General features: G+C 43.0%; 2 protein-coding genes across 4 annotated transcripts; one reads left to right on the top strand and one right to left on the bottom strand.

Moving 5' to 3' along the window:
• The first annotated feature begins 10,453 nt into the window (after positions 1-10,453).
• Positions 10,454-13,512, top strand: LOC123127735 (RNA-binding protein 42). Its single transcript, XM_044547548.1, has 6 exons — positions 10,454-10,886; positions 11,440-11,617; positions 12,708-12,805; positions 12,888-12,984; positions 13,065-13,150; positions 13,238-13,512. The coding sequence occupies exons 1-6, from the start codon at positions 10,689-10,691 to the stop codon at positions 13,289-13,291; spliced, it is 711 nt and encodes a 236-aa protein (XP_044403483.1). The 5' UTR covers positions 10,454-10,688; the 3' UTR covers positions 13,292-13,512.
• Positions 13,513-14,297: 785 nt separating this feature from the next.
• On the bottom strand, positions 14,298-18,315 carry LOC123127736 (glycolipid transfer protein 1). 3 transcript variants are annotated; one of them, XM_044547551.1, is made up of 8 exons: positions 18,061-18,249; positions 17,923-17,981; positions 17,610-17,737; positions 16,542-16,597; positions 16,263-16,393; positions 16,030-16,165; positions 14,780-14,911; positions 14,298-14,690 (listed from the first exon to the last, which is right to left on the bottom strand). In XM_044547551.1, the coding sequence occupies exons 3-8, from the start codon at positions 17,725-17,727 to the stop codon at positions 14,655-14,657; spliced, it is 609 nt and encodes a 202-aa protein (XP_044403486.1). In that variant the 5' UTR covers positions 17,728-17,737; positions 17,923-17,981; positions 18,061-18,249; the 3' UTR covers positions 14,298-14,654. The 3 variants fall into 3 exon arrangements, with proteins under 3 accessions (XP_044403486.1, XP_044403484.1, XP_044403485.1); XM_044547549.1 differs by lacking the exon at positions 17,923-17,981 and having other exon boundaries at positions 18,061-18,315; XM_044547550.1 differs by lacking the exon at positions 18,061-18,249 and having other exon boundaries at positions 17,913-17,935.
• Between the last annotated feature and the right edge of the window lie 267 nt (positions 18,316-18,582).

The following is an 18,582-nucleotide window of genomic DNA, read 5'->3' as shown; positions in this document are numbered from 1 at the left end:
GAAGTAGAACTTGATGTAGTCTTGGGAATCCATTTGACCAAGGCCTTGGGTGCTTCCTCGAATGCATCAATCTCCTCTTGAAGCTTGTCCTTGCCTTTTTGCTTGTGGTCTTGTGGTGGAAGATCATCTTGAGCTTGTGTTCCTTTGAAATAAGTAGGATCATACTTCTCTTGTTGAGGAACAAACTTCGTCTTGGGTATTGATTTTCTTCCCACTCAACTCCATTGGCATTGAACTTTCATTCAAAACCAACACCTTGATTCTTCCAGTGTCTTCCTTGCTTGCGTACAATTTCCTCAAATTTCTTACTTCCGGCAAGGCTCTTGTAAACACCTTTCTCTATAATTCCCTTCAATAAGCTATTTTCTTGCTCAAGTGTAACTTGGCTAAGAGAATCATTAGTGGAATCAAGAGAGCTACTAGAAGCAACAACATTGGATTTAGCATGATTGTTGTTACTACTAGATGAAGAATCTTTCTTGTTCTTGTTGCTAGATTTAACTTGTGGCATGTAAGTAGACAAGAGTAAATGATTGGCAATGTAAGAAGAACTTTTCTTGCGAAGATCATCATTGATTGCCTTTAAAAACTCATGTTCTTGCTCAAGGTTGAGCTTTTCAAAGCATAGTTTATCATGAGTCTTTAAAAGTTCTCGATGATCTTCCAAGGTAGTTTCATGAGCTAACTTAAGAGTGGTTAGTTCTTTAGTTAGACGCTCAATCTCCTTCTTTAATAACTAGAGTTGTCAACAAGTAAATCATCATCTCCTAGCAAATCATCTTCATCACTATTAAAATCAACATACTCGGGGTGTGTTACCTTTGGACCTTTAGCCATGAAGCATCTCCCAATTCCTTCATTTGGTGAGTCAAATATGTCATAGGAGTTGGTTGTCACAAGTGCTAGTCTGGCAACACCTTCATCTTGAGTATATTCAGAGTTGGAGTGATAACTTCTTTCAGAGTGACTGTCGAAGTCGGAACCGGATACCCATTCACCAACATGAGCTTGATGTCTTCTTTTTGTGTAGCTCCTTGGTGACTTGTCCTTTCTTTCTGAGACCTTGCTTCTTTGAGAGGGTCTTCGTTCATAACGATCATCTCTACTCCTTCTCTCTCTTGATGGTGATTCTTCTCTTCTACTCCTTCTTTTGGGAGAATCTTCTCTTCTTTTGTAGGGGGCCGTACATTCATTGGAGTAGTGTCCGGGTCTTGCACAATTGTACCAATTACACCCACGACTAGAAGATCTTTTGTCACTGTAGGACCTTGACTTGGAACTTCTTTCCTTACTTCTACTCTTGTAGAACTTGTTGAAGTTCTTCACCATTAGACTCAATTCTTCATTGAAGGTTTGCTTCTCACTTGATGATGTGGGAGCATCACACGAGGCTTTGTAAGCACCACTTGACTTGTTGTGAAGCTCTTCCTTATCCTTGAGTGACATCTCATGAGCAACAATTCTTCCAATAACTTCCGTTGGCTTGAGATCTTTGTAATTGGGCATCATTTGGATCAATGTGCACACAGTATCATATTTTCCATCCAAGGCTCTTAGGATCTTCTTGATGATGAATCTATCGGTCATCTCTTCACTTCCTAAGCCAGCAATCTCATTTGTGATGAGAGCAAGCCTAGAGTACATTTCAGCGACGCCTTCACCATCCTTCATTTTGAACTTTTCAAGCTGACTTTGAAGCACATCCAATTTGGATTCCTTGACAGATTCGGTACCTTCGTGCATATCAATTAAAGTATCCCAAATTTCCTTTGCATTCTCAAGACGGCTGATTTTGTTGAATTCTTCGGGGCATAATCCGTTGAAGAGAATATCACAAGCTTGAGCATTGTATTGTAGCATCTTCAACTCTTACGTGGTAGCTTCACGGTTTGGTTCTCTCCCATCGAAGAATTCACCTTGTAAGCCAATGCACACAATAGCCCAAACGGTAGGGTTATGTCCAAGAATATGCATTTTCATCTTATGCTTCCAACTAGCAAAATTTGTACCATCAAAGTAAGGACCTCTACGGTGGTAATTTCCCTCGCTAGACGCCATACTCTCCTAGGTTGTGAAACCAAGGCTATGACCACCAAAAGCTATGGAAATCAAAGCAAATGGAGACCAAAGCTCTGATACCACTTGTAGGATCGAAAGTATGTCTAGAGGGGGGTGATTAGACTACTTGACCAAATAAAAATCTAGCATTTTCCCAATTTTAGTTCTAGGCAGATTTTAGCAACTTTGCACAAGTCAAGCAATCAACCTACACATGCAATTCTAAGAGTATAGCAACGAAAAGTAAAACAATTGCATATGAAGGTAAAGGGAGGAGTTTGGAGTGTGCAAACGCAATTGGAGGCATGGAGATTTTTGGCGTGGTTCAGATAGGTGGTGCTATCGTACATCCATGTTGATGGAGACTTCAACCCACGAAGGGTAACGGTTGCGCGAGTCCACGGAGGGCTCCACCCACGAAGGGTCCACGAAGAAGCAACCTTGTCTATCCCACCATGGACGTCGCCCACGAAGGACTTGTCTCACTCGGGTAGATCTTCATGAAGTAGGCGATCTCCTTGCCCTTACAAACTCCTTGGTTCAACTCCACAATCTTGACGGAGGCTCCCAAGTGACACCTAGCCAATCTAGGAGACACCACTCTCCAAGAGGTAACAAATGGTGTGTTGATGATGAACTCCTTGCTCTTGTGCTTCAAATGATAGTCTCCCCAACACTCAACTCTCTCTCACAGGATTTGGATTTGGTGGAAAGATGATTTGAGTGGAAAGCAACTTGGGGAAGGCTAGAGATCAAGATTTATGTGGTTGGAGTGGAATATCTTGACCTCAACACAAGTGTAGGTGGTTCTCTCTCAGAAAATGTATGTTGGAAGTATAGACATGTTCTGATGGTTCTCTTCATGAATGAAGAGTGGGTGGAGGGGTATAAATAGCCTCCACACAAAATCTAATTGTTACACATAAATCACCAAACTCGGTGGGACCGAATCATGAAACTCGGTCGGACCGATTTAGTTCAAAATGTGAACGTTAGGATTTTCGGTGGGATCAACTCGGTGGGACCGATTTTGTTAGGGTTAGGGCATAACGTAATCACGGTGAGACCGATTTTGGTAATGGACTAACAGAGAGTTGGTCAGGCAAACTCGGTGGGACCAATTCGCTCATCTCGGTTGGACCAAAACGTTACAAAAGGGAAACAGAGAGTTTGCATTGCAATCTCGGTGGGACCGATCGCTCATCTCGGTTTGACCGAAACGTTACGAAGGAAAATAGAGAGATTACAGTCCCATCTCGGTGAGACCGAGATCCCTATCGGTGAGACCGAAAAGACTAGGGTTTCTGGCAGTGGCTATGTCAACTGAACTCGGTGGCGCCGGATAGAAAGTTTCGTTGGGGCCGAGTTTGACTTTTGGTTTGGGACATATGTGGATGTGAGAAAGTAGTTGAGGACTTTCGAGCATATCACTAAGCACTTTGAGCAAGAAAGCCATTAGGCAACACCTCGTCCCCTCTTAATAGTATTGGCTTTTCCTATGGACTCAATGTGATCTTGGACCACTTAAAATGAAAAGATGTAGAGTCCTGAGCTTTGAGCTTGAGCCAATTCTTTGTCCTTAGAATTTTGAGGGATCCACTTTTCTCATCCATGCCATGCCAATCATTGAGCTTTCCTGAAATGTTTATCTTTAAGTAGCATTAGCTCAATGAGTTATATGTTGTTAGGAATTACCAAAACCACCCAGGGATAGTTGCACTTTCACCCTACTATGTCACTGGGTGAGGACACCACAAGATTGAACCCAAAACTAAGCACCTCTCTCATTGCAAGAAAAACCAATCTAGTTGGCCAAACTAAACCAATAGTTCGAAGAGAAATATAAAGATATCTTAATCATGCATAAAAGAGTTCAAAGAAGACTCAAATAATATTCATAGATAATCTGATCACACACAATTCATCGGATCTCAACAAAAACACCACAAATGAGTATTACATTGGATAGAACTCTAAGAACATCGAGGAGAACATTGTATTGAAGATCAAAGAGAGAGAGAGAAGAAGCCATCTAGCTACTAGCTATGGACCCATAGGTCTGTGGTAAACTACTCACGCTTCATCGGAAGGGCAACAAGGTTGATGTAGCGGTCCTCCGTGATGGAATCCCCCTCCGGCAGGGTGCCGGAAAAGGCCCCAAGATGGGATCTCACGGGAACAGAGGCTTGCGGCGGCGGAAAAGTAATTTGGTGGATGCTTCTGATGTTTGGGGAATATTTGAGAATATATAGAAGTGGTTTTAGGGTTGGAGGACTCCCGAGGGGCCCACAAGCCCTCAGGGCTCCCCCCTAGGGCGCGCCACTGATGCTTATGGCCTCCTCGGGACTCTTCTGGCCCTCTCTCCAAGTTACGTGGATGTCTTCTGGTCCAAGAAAAATCATCGTAAATTTTTATTCCGTTTGGACTCCGTTTGATATTCCTTTTCTGTAAAAGTCAAAAACAAGGAAAAACATAAACTGACACCAGGATCTAGGTTAATAGGTTAGTCCCAAAAATAATATAAAATAGCATATTAATGCATATAAAACATCCAAAATAGAATATATATATATATATATATATATATATATAATAGCATGGAACAATAAAAAATTATAGATACGTTGGAGACGTATCAGGAGCAAGTGTGCAGCGGGCTGCTCCATGAGAGGCATCGCGGAATTGGGGGTGCAGGGGGGTGACACCAGTGGCGTCCTTGCTGACATCAGCGTCGGAGAGGATGAGGTAGGGGAGGAAGGGAGGTGGTTGGTGGAGGGTTTGGTATATCTGAGAAGGGGGCAAAAGAGGTGTCACAGACTTGGGGACGAGCTGCGTCGGCATCCTGCCGGGGGAGATGAGGTACGGGGTAAGATCCATGTTCAAGAATTCATCCGATTAACCAGTTAACTTGCCGATTAATCCCTACTCATAGGGTCACCGAGTAGCCGATAAACCGAAAAATCGTCCAATTAATTGATTAGATGGCCGATTAACTTGCCGATTAGCCGATTAATCCCCTACTCGCTAGCCAACCGAGCAGCTACCAGTTAATGATTTCCTCAACAATGGGTAAGATACAATGGGGAGGAGAGGGATGGAGAGTTGGAGGTGGAGGTGGGGCTCCTACGACAGAGAGGAGTCAGGAGAGGAGAGATGTTGGGAGCGGCAGGCATCGACATGGCCTGAGTGACAGCGGCCACCTGCTGGTCTTCGGTTCCATTGTTTTCTCCCCTTTTCGAGAAGGATTGAATGCCTTGGCTGTTTCGGTTGGATGAGGTGGGGAACTAGGGATGGATGGACCGGGACTCCCATGTGTCGGATAAAGATCTGATGGTCAAAAACGATGGATGGCAAGCACACCATCATCACCAACTCGTTTTTTATAGGAGTAGAGATCTTGCTTTGTCTACATTATGTCATCATCTCCAAGCATTACTCTGTTTGTTTTGAACTTAATACCTTAAGATACATGCTAGATAGCAGTTGAGGGGTGGAGTAATAGTAGTAGGAGTCAGTTGGTTTAACGGTCTACTTATCACGGACATAATTCATATGTATTGATCATGCCATGAAGAATCATCGTAACTATGTGCTATTTTATCAATTTTCCAATAGTAATTTGTTTACCAACCATTGTTATGCTCATGAGAGAGATGCCTCTAGTGGACCTATGGCCCTTGGGTCCATTTTCCATATTTACTAAAACCCTAAATTTGCTCGCTGTTTTGACTTTGTTTATATTATATTTTATTTTATATATCTACCTCTATCAGATTTAATCCTTCCAATTGGAGAGAACAAGGGGATTGACAACCCTCTTGCCTGTGTTGGGTGCAAGCATTTGCTTTGCGTGTGTGCATGTACCGTTTATCCTATTTGTGTGGTGTCTCTTATTGGTTCGATAAACCTTGGTTCTTAACTAAGGAAAATATTTTTTGCTACTACACTACTTCACCCTTTCTCTTCAGGGAATCCCAACGCCTAACACAAGTAGCACACGACTACCAACATTGTCATAGTAAAACTCTAAGTCCAAATCTCTCTCATCCTCGATGATCATGTTTGTGTAAAGTTACACAAGCAGCCATGACGTTTGTGAAGGATTTTTTATCCCATAATCGAGTGAAACATCAAACAATGGCAAACTGAGATTGCAACACACCAAATGCCCTCTCAATATCCTTTCGGCAAGCTTCTTGTGCTTCGGAAAATCTTTTGTGTTTCTTGGGTTTGGGGTCACTGATGGTCTCCACAAATGTTGACATTGAAGGGCCACCTACGAGCCCTCTCAAAGATTTGAGCTCCTCGGCCATCGGATCACATGTACAGACGTATGTGATCATTTGGGCGTTACTTCCTGCCTCAAATCCCGCTGCATGACTGGACAGCCGTATCTGGGCTGCTGCTCCGTGGGTTGACCTGGGTTTCCTTACATTTACTGGGCCGACTATTCGACAAACGCGTTAAGTGGGCTGTGTATGCGATGTCCGCCTCGTGCCTTTTCTTCTCTCTACGTCTGCTGGGAAAGGCAGAGCGTTGCCGTTATATTGTGCGAGCTTTTCGTTTCCTTTTCTTGCCGGTAGTGGTGATGGTGGACTAATGTTTCATGCGTGCCCTTCTCCTTTTCGTGTTGAGGCTGCCTCAGCCGGCTGTCTTCTGTATCCCCCTCCCGCCGCCCCTATTTTTTCTCACCGTCCCTGGAGTCTGGATCATGCGGCTCTAGGAGGTGAACCTACAGAATGATCGGGGCCGCATCGCTCTCCATCCGCGCGCTCTCCCCGGCAACAAGAAAACCGATCTCCTATCATGTAAGTGTTTCAGTTCTGTCATTTTTTTCGTTGCCTCGCATTGTCGTTCGTGCCATTAGGTCAATCTCAGTTGGCTACAGTCTATCAATTAGTTCCTTTGCTATCGGTCTATTGTATTCAAAATTCAGTAGCTTCTGAGAGCTGTGTGCTCATGTGCAAATGTGCAATTAGTTTGGGAATGCTACTCATCCAGGGGAAAAGTATCTAGTGCTCCCAGTTTTGGGGTACTCCCGGTGCTCCAAATGTTCGAAAAATATTTTAAAAATGTTCAAAAAATTCTGAAAAAAATGCAGCACATCGACGGAACATCGATGTCTCTTGTCACAAAATTTCAAATCAAAATTTGAAACATTGCTCGAGATACAGAAATGACAAAATTTTGTACATAATATAAGTTGGGCTTTAGTTTTGGCCCATTATCACATTGATGTCATATTTGTCATTTTTGTATCTCGAGCAATGTTTCGGTTTTTTATTTGAAATTTCGTGACAAGAGACATCGATGTTCCGTCGATGTGCTACATTTTTTCAGAATTTTTTGAACATTTTAAAAAATGTTTTTCGCATCGGAGCACAGGAAGCACCCTAGGTCTGGGAACACTAGATACTTTCCCACTCATCCAGTGAGCTGTATCAACGTACGTCCTTAGTGTTCCTCTGATTTGTGATAAAACTACCAAACATAGATTGTTTTGCTAGGTACCTCCTTGCTTGAAGAGATTTTGTTTTTCCCTTGCTCGGTCTACTCCACTGCATACTACTGATCGTTCCTTTTTCTGTTGATTGTCCGAGGAAACTTCAGGAAAGTTGCTGCATGATATATTTGCTTTATGATTTTGGGGGTGTGCCACTTCAAGATTAAGAGATATTCAAACCGGGTTGGTATTGTGTCCCTATTCACCTCGGTTGTTCATAGAGCCTTTCTTTTTGGTTTTTTCCATTATGTTGTTTTTAGTATGCGGTGTGCTATGCATCCATTATGTGTGTGTGTGTGAGACAGGTTTTGCAATTGACAAATCAAATGCGTAAGCATGCATGCCGAATGGGAAGGAATCTCTTTCGCAAAAGAAGCTATTCAAATAAGGTGTGAACAACTTTCTTTTGTTGTATCCCTGCTTGTTTACGCTTAAATACAAAGTACTTTCACAGGTCGAAATGTTGGAAACCTGTTGATGGCCGTTCCTTGTGAAATACGTATGACTTTTAGGAGTACTTTATTTTCTAGAAAAGAGAGCTATGTTTTTCAAGTACTCTCGCCGGTCCAAAAATAAATAGAGGATTAATTTACCAGTGTATGAATAAAGTTGTGGCCAAATAGGCTTATATTATATTGTGTCCTCTATATATTTACACGGACTCCAAACATTCTATAGTCAAAATGTTGAACGGGCGCGGCAACGCGCGCTATTATGATCTAGTTGTATAGTCATGACCATTGATGGTATAGTTGCAAGTCGGAGCTTCGCCACTAGCTAGCTGAGAAAATAGATAAGATCTGCCGCAGGACATTGATATCATTAAGGGACCCTGACAAACCAAAGAAACAATGCCAAATCTATAAATCACGTGAAGCCACGACTTCAAGCACAATGGTGTTTACGTTTGTGGACGGTGTATTGCCCAAGCCATCAGGCAGTTCTTCCACCTTCAGTGCATGCAATCAATACTACCTAGCATGCTCGGTCATTCCCTTTCTTTGTTCATCGCCATGAGCTTCTTTATGTCTTCCTCGTTTGGAGCTCATAAGCCAAAAAAACCGGGTCATTGTCTTCGAAAAGACCTGAATGCATTTGATGGGGGTATCTTCTCCAATGCGAAGATATTCATCTGCGTAGTCGGCGGAAACACCATATGTAATCACCCTCATCACCGTCGATATTTTTTGATATGCACTAAACCCAACCAAAATGGCGTCGTTCCTACGCCGAGTGAAAAAATGGCAATTTTGCTCACAAGCTTCAACGATGCGTACGAAAAGGGAGCTACGCATCCGATATAGCCTATGGAATAGGTGAGCCGAATATGTCGACACCTTCGTGAAGTAGTCCTTCATGGGCATCTTGTCACCGAGAACTCGATCATGGGGAATGCATGGTCGGTCAACCATGGATCCGCAGCGCTTTCTCTTCGGTCCCTTCTCAAATTTGTCCACGAGATGCAACAACAGTAGGTTGTCGACATCGTCGTCCAGGATCATCTCTGTATGTCCGAATCATCATCCGACGACGACGATGAACTCTGATCCATCTAAAAAAATGCCCGGCCATGAATTTCTCCCGGTCAAAATTATTCAAAATAGTCAGCGAGCATTGAACATATCTTCCCCCGAAGCAAAGCCGACCGCCCCTTTCTTCTTTCCCCTTCGGCTGAAGCAAAGCCGCTCGAAACCCCTTCCTCTGGCATGCGCGACTGTCCCTCCAACGACTTCGGGGCTCACCGGTGCCGGAAACAACCAGATCCACTGGCTACAAGGCCGCACGCAAAGCTCCGGGGCGGATCCGTGGCGTCGGCGATGGCCACTCGCTCGCAGACACAAATGGGCACCCCCGACCTCCAAATTTGGTGGAATAGATGCGGCGCGGGGCAGCAGAGCTAATGGACGATGCAAGGCAGCCAGGGGCACCAAGAACCGGCGGGAAGTGGAGCCGAAACGAAAACGAGCGAAAATGACCTTCACACAAGGAAAAGGTGGATCCGGCAAAAAAATGTGACAAATCCCGTATATATGGCGGAAACGACCCAGAGTTTGCAGGATCCTGTAAATTTTTTTAAAGATGTCCCATTATACAGAATTTATTAGGGTGGCAAAGTCATCCACATCTGGTAAACCGACGATTATTATGCGGGCAGTGCTACGCGTCGATCGACGGATAATGAAAAAATATCCGCCGCCTCGCTGACCATTGGATGGACACCCTAATAGCCGTATGATGTGTCCACGTGAGCAACCATCACTTTGCAACAAAAGTGATGTTGCGGTATTTCTGCAACCGAGTTCTTGTTGCAAGAAATTCCCGCAACAGAGGTCTTGTTACAGAAAAATCCTGCAACAAAGCTCTTATTGCAGAAATTTATCGCAACAAAGACCTTGTTGCAGAAAAATAATTTGAGTTTTTTATGAAACAGTGCTCTTCAATATGCCCTTTGCTGCAAAAACAAAACCGCCTCCAAAGCCTCGTCGCCTTCGAACACTCCGCCATAGGAGCTTGCACACCATGGCGATTGACTTCGCGGGCGTTACTGCAGCCCACAAGAGCTTGGGCGGCTAGATCCGGCGAGGAGATCGGCGGCGGCCGACATTCATGGTGGAGGCAGCCGACCGCGGCGGCGCTCGTGCTAGACCATGCTGTAACGGCATCGATTCCCATGTCGACAACATAGATTCTCATGGCTGGCTGCCTCCTTATCCGTTCGTGGGAGAGAAATCGAAAAGGAAAGGAAGAAAATCAATCGTTGTAGAGATAGTGCTAAGTGGGCCTGACGCAGGACACGCGTCGCACGTATGAGATGACGGATGCTCGCGAGTTATCCGCCGGCTGAAGGCTAGAGTTTCCCTTATTATGCTGGATGGAACTATATATAGTCAGAAAAAAAGCAGAACCTTCGAGAGCTTTCGCTTGAAAAAAGCGACGCTTCGAGAGCGTTCCTGATCGTTCCCCCCTCGGCTTCACCTTCTTCCGGTTCCACAAGGCAATCCCCCCGAGTGCCGTTTCAATCACCGCAACCGCGCACGATCAGAATTCTCGCGCCTGAGGCGGACACCGTGATCCAGCCTTCCAGCCCTTTCGTGTCCGGCGGCCTCTCCACCCCAGTCCCCAGATTATGTCGACGCAGTCCATCTCGCCCGCCTCCGTGTCCGCGCAGTTCCCCTACCCTGCTACCGCCGCGGCGGCGGCCCCGTCGTACTTCCCCGTGCCCTTCCACCTCCAGACTTCGCAGTACCCCACCTGGCCGACGGTGGCCCCCGCGCAGCCGGCGCCGGCGTACAACGCCGTCTACCCCATGCCCCAAGTCCAGCAGGTAATAACTCCCCATTCGCGTGATTTGTTCCAGAGCTCCTCCTTGTAATTTGCTCCATGGACGGATCCTCCCTGTAATTTGTTGGCATAGTGAGCTAAGGTGGTCGGAGATCCGGTGGTGGGAGAGGATCTGGACGCCGCTGTGCGGCTTCTGAGGCTTGGGTCGCCTTTTAGGTTCGAAAACGCATCCAAAGCTGAACTAGTATTTCTTACTTCATTGCTAGCCAAGAAAAGAAATAGGGCGCTGTACAAAATAGCGCCGCCGCTGAAAATATGCTATTAGCGTGCTATAAGTTTTTCTTTGACACTATGTTAGTGTCAAAAAACGTCTTATATTAAGTCATGGAGGGAGTATGGTTTAAGCTATGCAAAGACAAGGATGCTAAGTGATGAGTTATTTCCAACCGAGCATTAGGAGGTTATATGTTATTAACATTAGAGGGTTCTTTCGTAGATAGGTTAGTGAAAATGATCTTTATGTTATTGAACTGGTAGTAAGTACCAAGTCTCCTATTGAGTACTAATAAGTAGCCAATTATGATATTATTATACAGGCACAACAACTGTTCCAGAGAGACTCGCAGATAATCAGCCCTGAGGCTCTCGCCACTGTGAAGGCTGCTATTGCAGATAATGACAAAGACAAGAAAGTTGAAGCAAACAAAAAGGCAGTCCCTCGAAAGGCAGCTGGGCAATGCTGGGAGGATCCGACGTTAGCTGACTGGCCTGAAAGTAAGCTCTCAGTCGTATTTTATAGGGCATTTTACCAAATGTTGCACTTCTATGATCTATATTAGAATGTAAAACATGGTAATGCAATATTTTTGTCACTTGTCTCTCTTAGCAATGAAGCTAACAAACAGCCAAAGCACCTTCCCTCTCCCGGACAAGATTAATGTTCTATGTGCTGTTCTTCTTCTAAGATAAATTGTTGTTTCATTTTTTTGTTAAAGGCAGGCTAAAGAGTTGATGCTTTCACATTGGATCTAGGTGGGCTTGCTGATGATATAGTAAACATTTTGCAATTATCTCTATCCTTACATAAATTGTTCTATTGTGCGTTAAAGGCTAAATTGATCTCTTGTGGATACATTTGCAATTTGCTATTTACATGGACAATTGTGGAAAATGTGATATAAATATTTTGAATTAACCTTTATACATATTTTGAACAATTCTCTGTGATTATTTGTTATGGTTATTTGAGAAGGCTAAAAAAACAAAGAGCCAGCTTCCTTGCTCTTATTGCACCCATCTGTTTGTAATCTGTATAAGCTAACATAGTTAAAATATTTAAATATATCTCAGCTCTGGCAGATTGACCGGCATTTGTTTATGATTTTTCAATGAGCATAAAATCAAGCATGATAATTCACTTTAATCATGGTTGGTATTTGGCAAGACAAAAAATTTCTGTTCGGATGAAATTATATCAAATTATCAGTTTCTTAGAGCGTCTTCATCCCTAACACCCACAATCTAGCCACTATGGTAGATAGATCACCTTTTTATCTCAGTTAACGCCTCTAAGCCTCGCTGACCATATCTCTTAGGATCACCTCTAGTGTCAAGGGCTATAAATTTTAATACTGTATTTGATTTGAAGTTGACATACTTTAAACAAATTAAAGTTAATTACCTTATTATTGGTGGTTGTGATGTTTTCAAATGCAACTTAGGATTTGTATTTGCTGTGTCAGTGCAGGTGTCTCGTCTTCTGCTTGTACTGGTTATTAGTAGTTGTGTCATTTGATTGCTTTCCATTGTATGAGTATTTCTGTGCCTTTCATATTTGCAATTCTCACTTCCCTCCCGTGGACAGATGACTTCCGTTTGTTTTGTGGTGATCTTGGAAATGAAGTGAATGATGATGTTCTGACCAAGACTTTTTCAAAATATCCATCCTTCAACATGGCTAAGGTGAGTCTTGCCTCTTCTACCTATGACATCTATTCTATCTCTTTATTTGTAGTGATCTGATTATGAACACATGATGCATCAGGTTATACGGGATAAGTCTACCGGTAAAACTAAAGGCTACGGGTTCGTTAGTTTTGCCAATGCATCGGATCTTGCAGCAGCACTGAAAGACATGAACGGTAAATATGTTGTATTAGGTAGCCTTTTATTTACTAAATTTGTCCTTGTACTGCAGTCAAACTTATGTACTGCTAACCAGGTAAATATGTTGGAAATCGACCAATCAAGCTACGGAAGAGCACATGGAAGAGTAGAATAGACTACGAAGCTTTGCTGAAGCCGAAGGTTAGTTCCCATGACTGTCTTTGTGAGGCCTACTCTACTACTCATATGCTGGTGCTCATTTAACTGATCTGTGCCAAATGCCTGCAGACTCGGCCACAGAAGAAGCTCAAAGTGCAACCAAGAAGTGTTTTACACAAGTGAAGCAAATAATTCTCCTTGTTCGTCATCACAGTATCCACAATGATGTTCAATGCGCATATTCAACAGTTGATGTAAGCCTTTAGCTTTGCACGTGTCAGTGCATTCCAGTTTATGATTGTAATGTAGGTGTAAATATCCAAATGACTAGTGTCTTTGTGGACATCAACTATGTATTTTGATGAATGATTGATTGCAAATGCTATGGATTGTTCTTCTCGCTAGAGAATAATTTGTTTGGGAAACCATTTTTTGCCACAGCTGCTAACAAATGACCTCCAAAAGTGAGGCGGTGTAGATTTTCTTTTTGGAAAACTTTTGATCTATTCATTTTGAATCATGATAGTATAACGAATACTAAAAATAATGAAAATTACATTTAGATCCAAAGATCACCGATGACTATAAGCAGTGAACCCCGTCATCTTCTGACGAGTGTTGTAGTAGATAGACACCCGGATAGTTATCATGCTAAGCCAGTAGAGGACCAATGTACCAAAACAACAACTGCCGATAACGAGAACAACGACGAAAACACATAGATGGGGAGGATCCAGCCTCAAGACATGAACTAGGCAAAACCCTTGGAGGACCACCGCACACGAACGCCGATCGTATCCGAGTAGATCCATCAAAGATATCAACCGAGCTAATTCTGCAAGATCCATCGAAGACAGTTCCACACACCCTCTGATGATTTTAGACCACCATTGAAACAGGTTAGGCGGGGAAAACCTTATTTTATCTTCACACGCCCTCCGACGATGCACCATTGGAATGGGGGCTAGGCAGAGAGAACCTTATTTCACAAACCCTAACAAAAGCAAAGGAAACATCTAAAAACATACCCCTCCCGCAGCAAGGGTCTACCACGCCCCCATGGCCCGACACAAGGTGGACCGCCGGCATCTTTTTTGAAGGAGGCAGCGGCACAAGGTCCATAATTAATTCGGTTGCCCTAATGTGCTCAAAACAGGCTAGAATTTTCATGTTTACTAATTCACACTGCTTTAAAAGTTGCATAAAAAACATACTCTTAATTTGTATCTTAGTCTCACCACTTGTACAACAGTTTATAAGCGTAATGACAAGACCACCACATATCTGCATCCTCTGCATTCTCCTCAGTTACATCAACAGGTAAAATGGTTGACTTGGCTGACAACCAAGTGACTTCACAAGTTAATTTTGATACCATGCATCCATTCATTTCATTCTGTATGTAAGTAGCTATGGGTCATGAACACCCACACATTTTGACAGACTTATTATTCGTCTATAATTTTCTGAAGATCAGTATGCCACAATAAAATTTGAGAAAATAGCAAGACTTGATATTCTGTGATGATTATCGATGTGTATTGCATCAAGAAGCCTTCATGTCATCGAGTCCAACACTGGCCTGCAAGAAGTGTAGACGTGGTGGAAGATTGTCATTAAAGGCAAACAATATAGATAATAATACCGTCTTCAGATGAATGAAGGCCATACCAGGAAGTCATGATTCTCCTTAAGAAAGGGATAAAAGGTGGTGCAGAATTTCTCAATGTCTGCTTTGATGTCACCCGTTCCACTAATTACCTCCATAAATTTATCTTTGTTAGGAGCAAGCTTCATAGCCACCTGCAATGTCCTCATACGAGTGATTCATCAAAGAAAAAACACAAGGGGAAGGCAAGGTAACCAATATGTATAGACATGATAACAAATAACAGCCATGTTGCCCCAGTTTCGTCAGGAAATCTAACAATAGGATAGCAGAAGTACCATTTCAACAGACTAGTCAATAGGCAAACTAGTCAAGTATTCATGTCGCATTTTTCTAACACAAAAAACTTCTGAGAAAACTCCAACAAAGCAAAGCTCTTCTTAAGTTAATAATGGAAGTGATGTATTGTTCTCTATGATCACTAAGCCAGCTAAATACCTGTGTGCTTTGTGATACAAATAAAAATGTATGACCGATCATGTTAAGCCAAAGCTATCAGCTGACTACGTCTGTTTGCTAATCCGAGTTCCGCCTACGCTTACCCTGAACTATCGTGACAGACCTACATAACCACCATCAGTACCATTTCAATAGACTAGTCAATTGGCTTCACAATTCGCCTAGTCATGCTTCTTTGTGACATGCCATGCATTAGAGATTTTTAGGAGGTAGTTAAGTTGGTTTGATAAGGGGCTTCATTGTGTTTCAGTTTTTAAATGGAATCTGTAATAATGTTGGAAACAGATGTTGGAGGCCTCAATGAACAGACACCGATTCCCATATAATAGTATTAAAGGAGATAAAGAGAACTTCATCAGTGACTAAATTTTGTTCACTCAATGGACAAAAAAGGGTTGGCAACTTAGTAAACAGAAAATACCCCCTGTTTATTCATCTATGGCGCCTTCCATTAAAATATGGCCATCAGCTTAATGTAGAAAGAGTCAAAGAATAGCCAATGTTTTATGCATCCACAGTGCCTTCAGTTGAAACATGGCCAGTAACTTAAATACAAAGAGTAGCCAAGGTTTATTCATCTATGGTGCCTTCAATTGGATAACACTAGTCGTCCCTTTACTTTATGCATCTATGATGATGAAATATTTATTCGGACACTAAATGCAGAGTTATATAATCCATCCTCTGATAAGAAGTGCTTCAGCAATAGCTATTGAATAGCACTATAATTGCTTAGTTCATGATGACACCATGTATGTGCTGATTATGTGACTCAAAATGTGGAATATTATACCGTAAAACTGGAGCTGGCGAGCCAGCCATGCCATTTCTTCAGAGTTTTTGTGTATGAATCAGTACATGCTTGACTCATAGTCCAGTCTGGATGGTCAAGCAGATTACGGAACAGTTCAACAAGGAAGTCCATAGCCCTGAAAGCAAAAAATATGAGTAAACACAAGTACACCAATGGGAATCTCGATTAAGCTGCAGTAGAAGAGGCAAATTACGCAAGAGAAATTGAAGAACCTCGTGAGCCATAGAAGTCCATTTGTGCAGCTTGATGAACCTTTTGCGGTCTTCTTTTCAACTTCTTCTTGGACCATGGTGTACAAGTGCTCATATTTTGTCGGGTCTGAAGAGTACTTGTTCTCCAACCTCTGACAGGAGAAAATGAGGTCAGTCGTCAGGAAAAGAAATAGTAATCTGAGGCAGATATGTTTATCACATAAACAACATGCCAACATCAATACTTAGTAACATGAAATGTAAATTCTCGTTCACATGTTTTGAAGATAGGATCCTTACCGTGATATTACCTCCAATATCACTCTTCACAATTGCCATAGCAGCACCAAATTTATCTGGTGTTTAAAAGCAGAGAACAACAAATGGAAAATAAGTAACACTCTGAAGGAATTTCTTGTTTAAGAAATACCACTAAGACTCGACCAAAACAAAAAGTTAGCCACACTTGTTAGAATAGAAGATATTTGATGTAGGCCTGTGCAGTTTGGGCCAACACAAAAGTTTTCATTTAGGGACTTGCTTTGACTTACAAAAGCACAGCACAGACTGGTACTATACGACTTTAAGATTTACCAGCATACAATGAAAACTTTGAGAATAAGAAAGACAGCTTTACTGGACCACGACAAACCTAACTTGTTCTCTCACAGGTCACAAATCAATTCTGCTCAAGTGACAGGTGTACCAAATCAGTTATTTGGAGGACTAATGTACATTAAACAATTTAGAGCAGCCCAGCACACACAAAACACAACTTTCGCAAAAAGGTTGATGATAGTTTGAAAGCTCTTTCCAGCAATAAAAAAAGAAGTTTGAAAGCTCAATGATGCAGCAACTAATAAGTCACAGCAGTACTAAGCTCCCAGTGAAATCAATAAGGGCAAAAGCATAAACCAAGAAAGTCATCTCCCTATGCCAAAGGCCCTGATATAACTATTTGTTACTCCCTCCGTTCACAAATATAAGATGTTTTGGATATTTCAATATGGACTACATAGAACTGAAATGAGTGAGCAAACACACTAAAACGTGTCTACAGACATTCGATTCAGAAAAAAGGCTTACATTTACGAACAAAGTACTTATTTAGAACTACAAATCTCAAGAGCAGTACAAACAATTGTCCACTGACGATGCTAGTCTCAAACTGGGGAACAACTTGTTTCGGCAATGTTATGTGCATTAATTTTACTCAGGTTGTTCACTGCTGCAGCCTACTACTGAACTAAACACGGTAGGTAATCAGAAATTCATCAGTAAAGCAACTCGGCTACTGATCCCAGCCTCGTGCTGTTTAGCACTCCAACGCATGACAAAGAGGTGGGAAATATGAGCAGAGGGAGTTACCCAGGACAGGCAAGATTTGCTTGCAGACATCAAGGAAGGGCTTGGCGAGCATGACCCCGCTGTCCGACCTGACGTGCTTCATCCCTTCCAAACACGGAGCGAACACCGTCTCGGCCATCTCTCTCTACCTGCAGGAACCAACAAACGCGTCAACCCACCACGCTGAGAACCGGTGATCCGGCAATAATCTTACAGCCACTATGCCAAAGCACTCGGTATTCTGTAATCAGCGAGCTCGGTGTGAGAGTCCGATCCGTAAGCATCGCTGTAACATAACCCGAGATACCATGGATGAGATCAAACCTCCACGAACCGCATAGGCTGCCGTCCCAAGTCAACAAATGCGAAGAGAAGAAAGAAACCGTCGCTGATCTAACCTTAGGGGAGAGAAACAGATCTGAAACTCACAGCGCAGCTACTGAACACAAACTGAAGAAAGATGGCCACTCACCGCTCCACGATCTCGCAAACAGCGATGTTTTTCGCCTTCTCTGGTGCAACCTTGGGCGAGGGAACTGCAGGAGAGAAGCCTTGCCGGTCGGTGGAGGGAGGAATCTAGCAGGGGAGGAAGTGCGATGTGGGGGAGGAAGAAGATGCCGAGTGGAGGCCACGACCCCGGACTGATCTGTTTTACTACTGCGGAATCTGTGTCCTGACTGCCTTTTTTTTAAATTGTGTCCTGCCTATCTTTTTTCTCATAAATGCCAACACATATAGACTCATCTTTACTCCTAATGAACGAGTTGATGAACCGTCTCCGCGGTTTATTTTTGGTGAGTTTTTTCGTCTCTCCTCCCACCACCCCTCCCACCCTGGTTCGCGATTTATTTTCGCTGGTTTTTTTCGTCTTTTCTCCCACCACCCCCTCCCACCCTGGTCCATCAGTTTATTTTTCTCTCCGCTCTTTATTACAACCAGAACTTTCCTAACGTATAACAAATCACGGACCTGACTTTCTTAAATTATGCAAATC

Source organism: Triticum aestivum, chromosome 6A, assembly GCF_018294505.1.
Source record: "Triticum aestivum cultivar Chinese Spring chromosome 6A, IWGSC CS RefSeq v2.1, whole genome shotgun sequence".
NCBI classification, from domain to species: Eukaryota; Viridiplantae; Streptophyta; class Magnoliopsida; order Poales; family Poaceae; genus Triticum; species Triticum aestivum.
The sequence above is the reverse complement of the archived record's forward strand: the minus strand, read 5'-3'. Positions and strand labels throughout refer to the sequence as shown.

What these genes read in the sequence shown, in the direction of transcription:
- LOC123127735 (XM_044547548.1), top strand. Translation starts at nt 10,689, where the DNA reads ATGTCGACGCAGTCCATCTCGCCCGCCTCCGTGTCCGCGCAGTTCCCC. An exon ending in CCATGCCCCAAGTCCAGCAG is followed by an intron (nt 10,887 to 11,439) that starts GTAATAACTCCC and finishes ATTATTATACAG; the next exon opens with GCACAACAACTGTTCCAGAG. An exon ending in CATCCTTCAACATGGCTAAG is followed by an intron (nt 12,806 to 12,887) that starts GTGAGTCTTGCC and finishes ATGATGCATCAG; the next exon opens with GTTATACGGGATAAGTCTAC.
- LOC123127736 (XM_044547549.1), bottom strand. Translation starts at nt 17,727, where the DNA reads ATGGCCGAGACGGTGTTCGCTCCGTGTTTGGAAGGGATGAAGCACGTC. An exon ending in GGACTTCTATGGCTCACGAG is followed by an intron (nt 16,166 to 16,262) that starts GTTCTTCAATTT and finishes TTTTGCTTTCAG; the next exon opens with GGCTATGGACTTCCTTGTTG. An exon ending in TCGCCAGCTCCAGTTTTACG is followed by an intron (nt 14,912 to 16,029) that starts GTATAATATTCC and finishes AGGACATTGCAG; the next exon opens with GTGGCTATGAAGCTTGCTCC.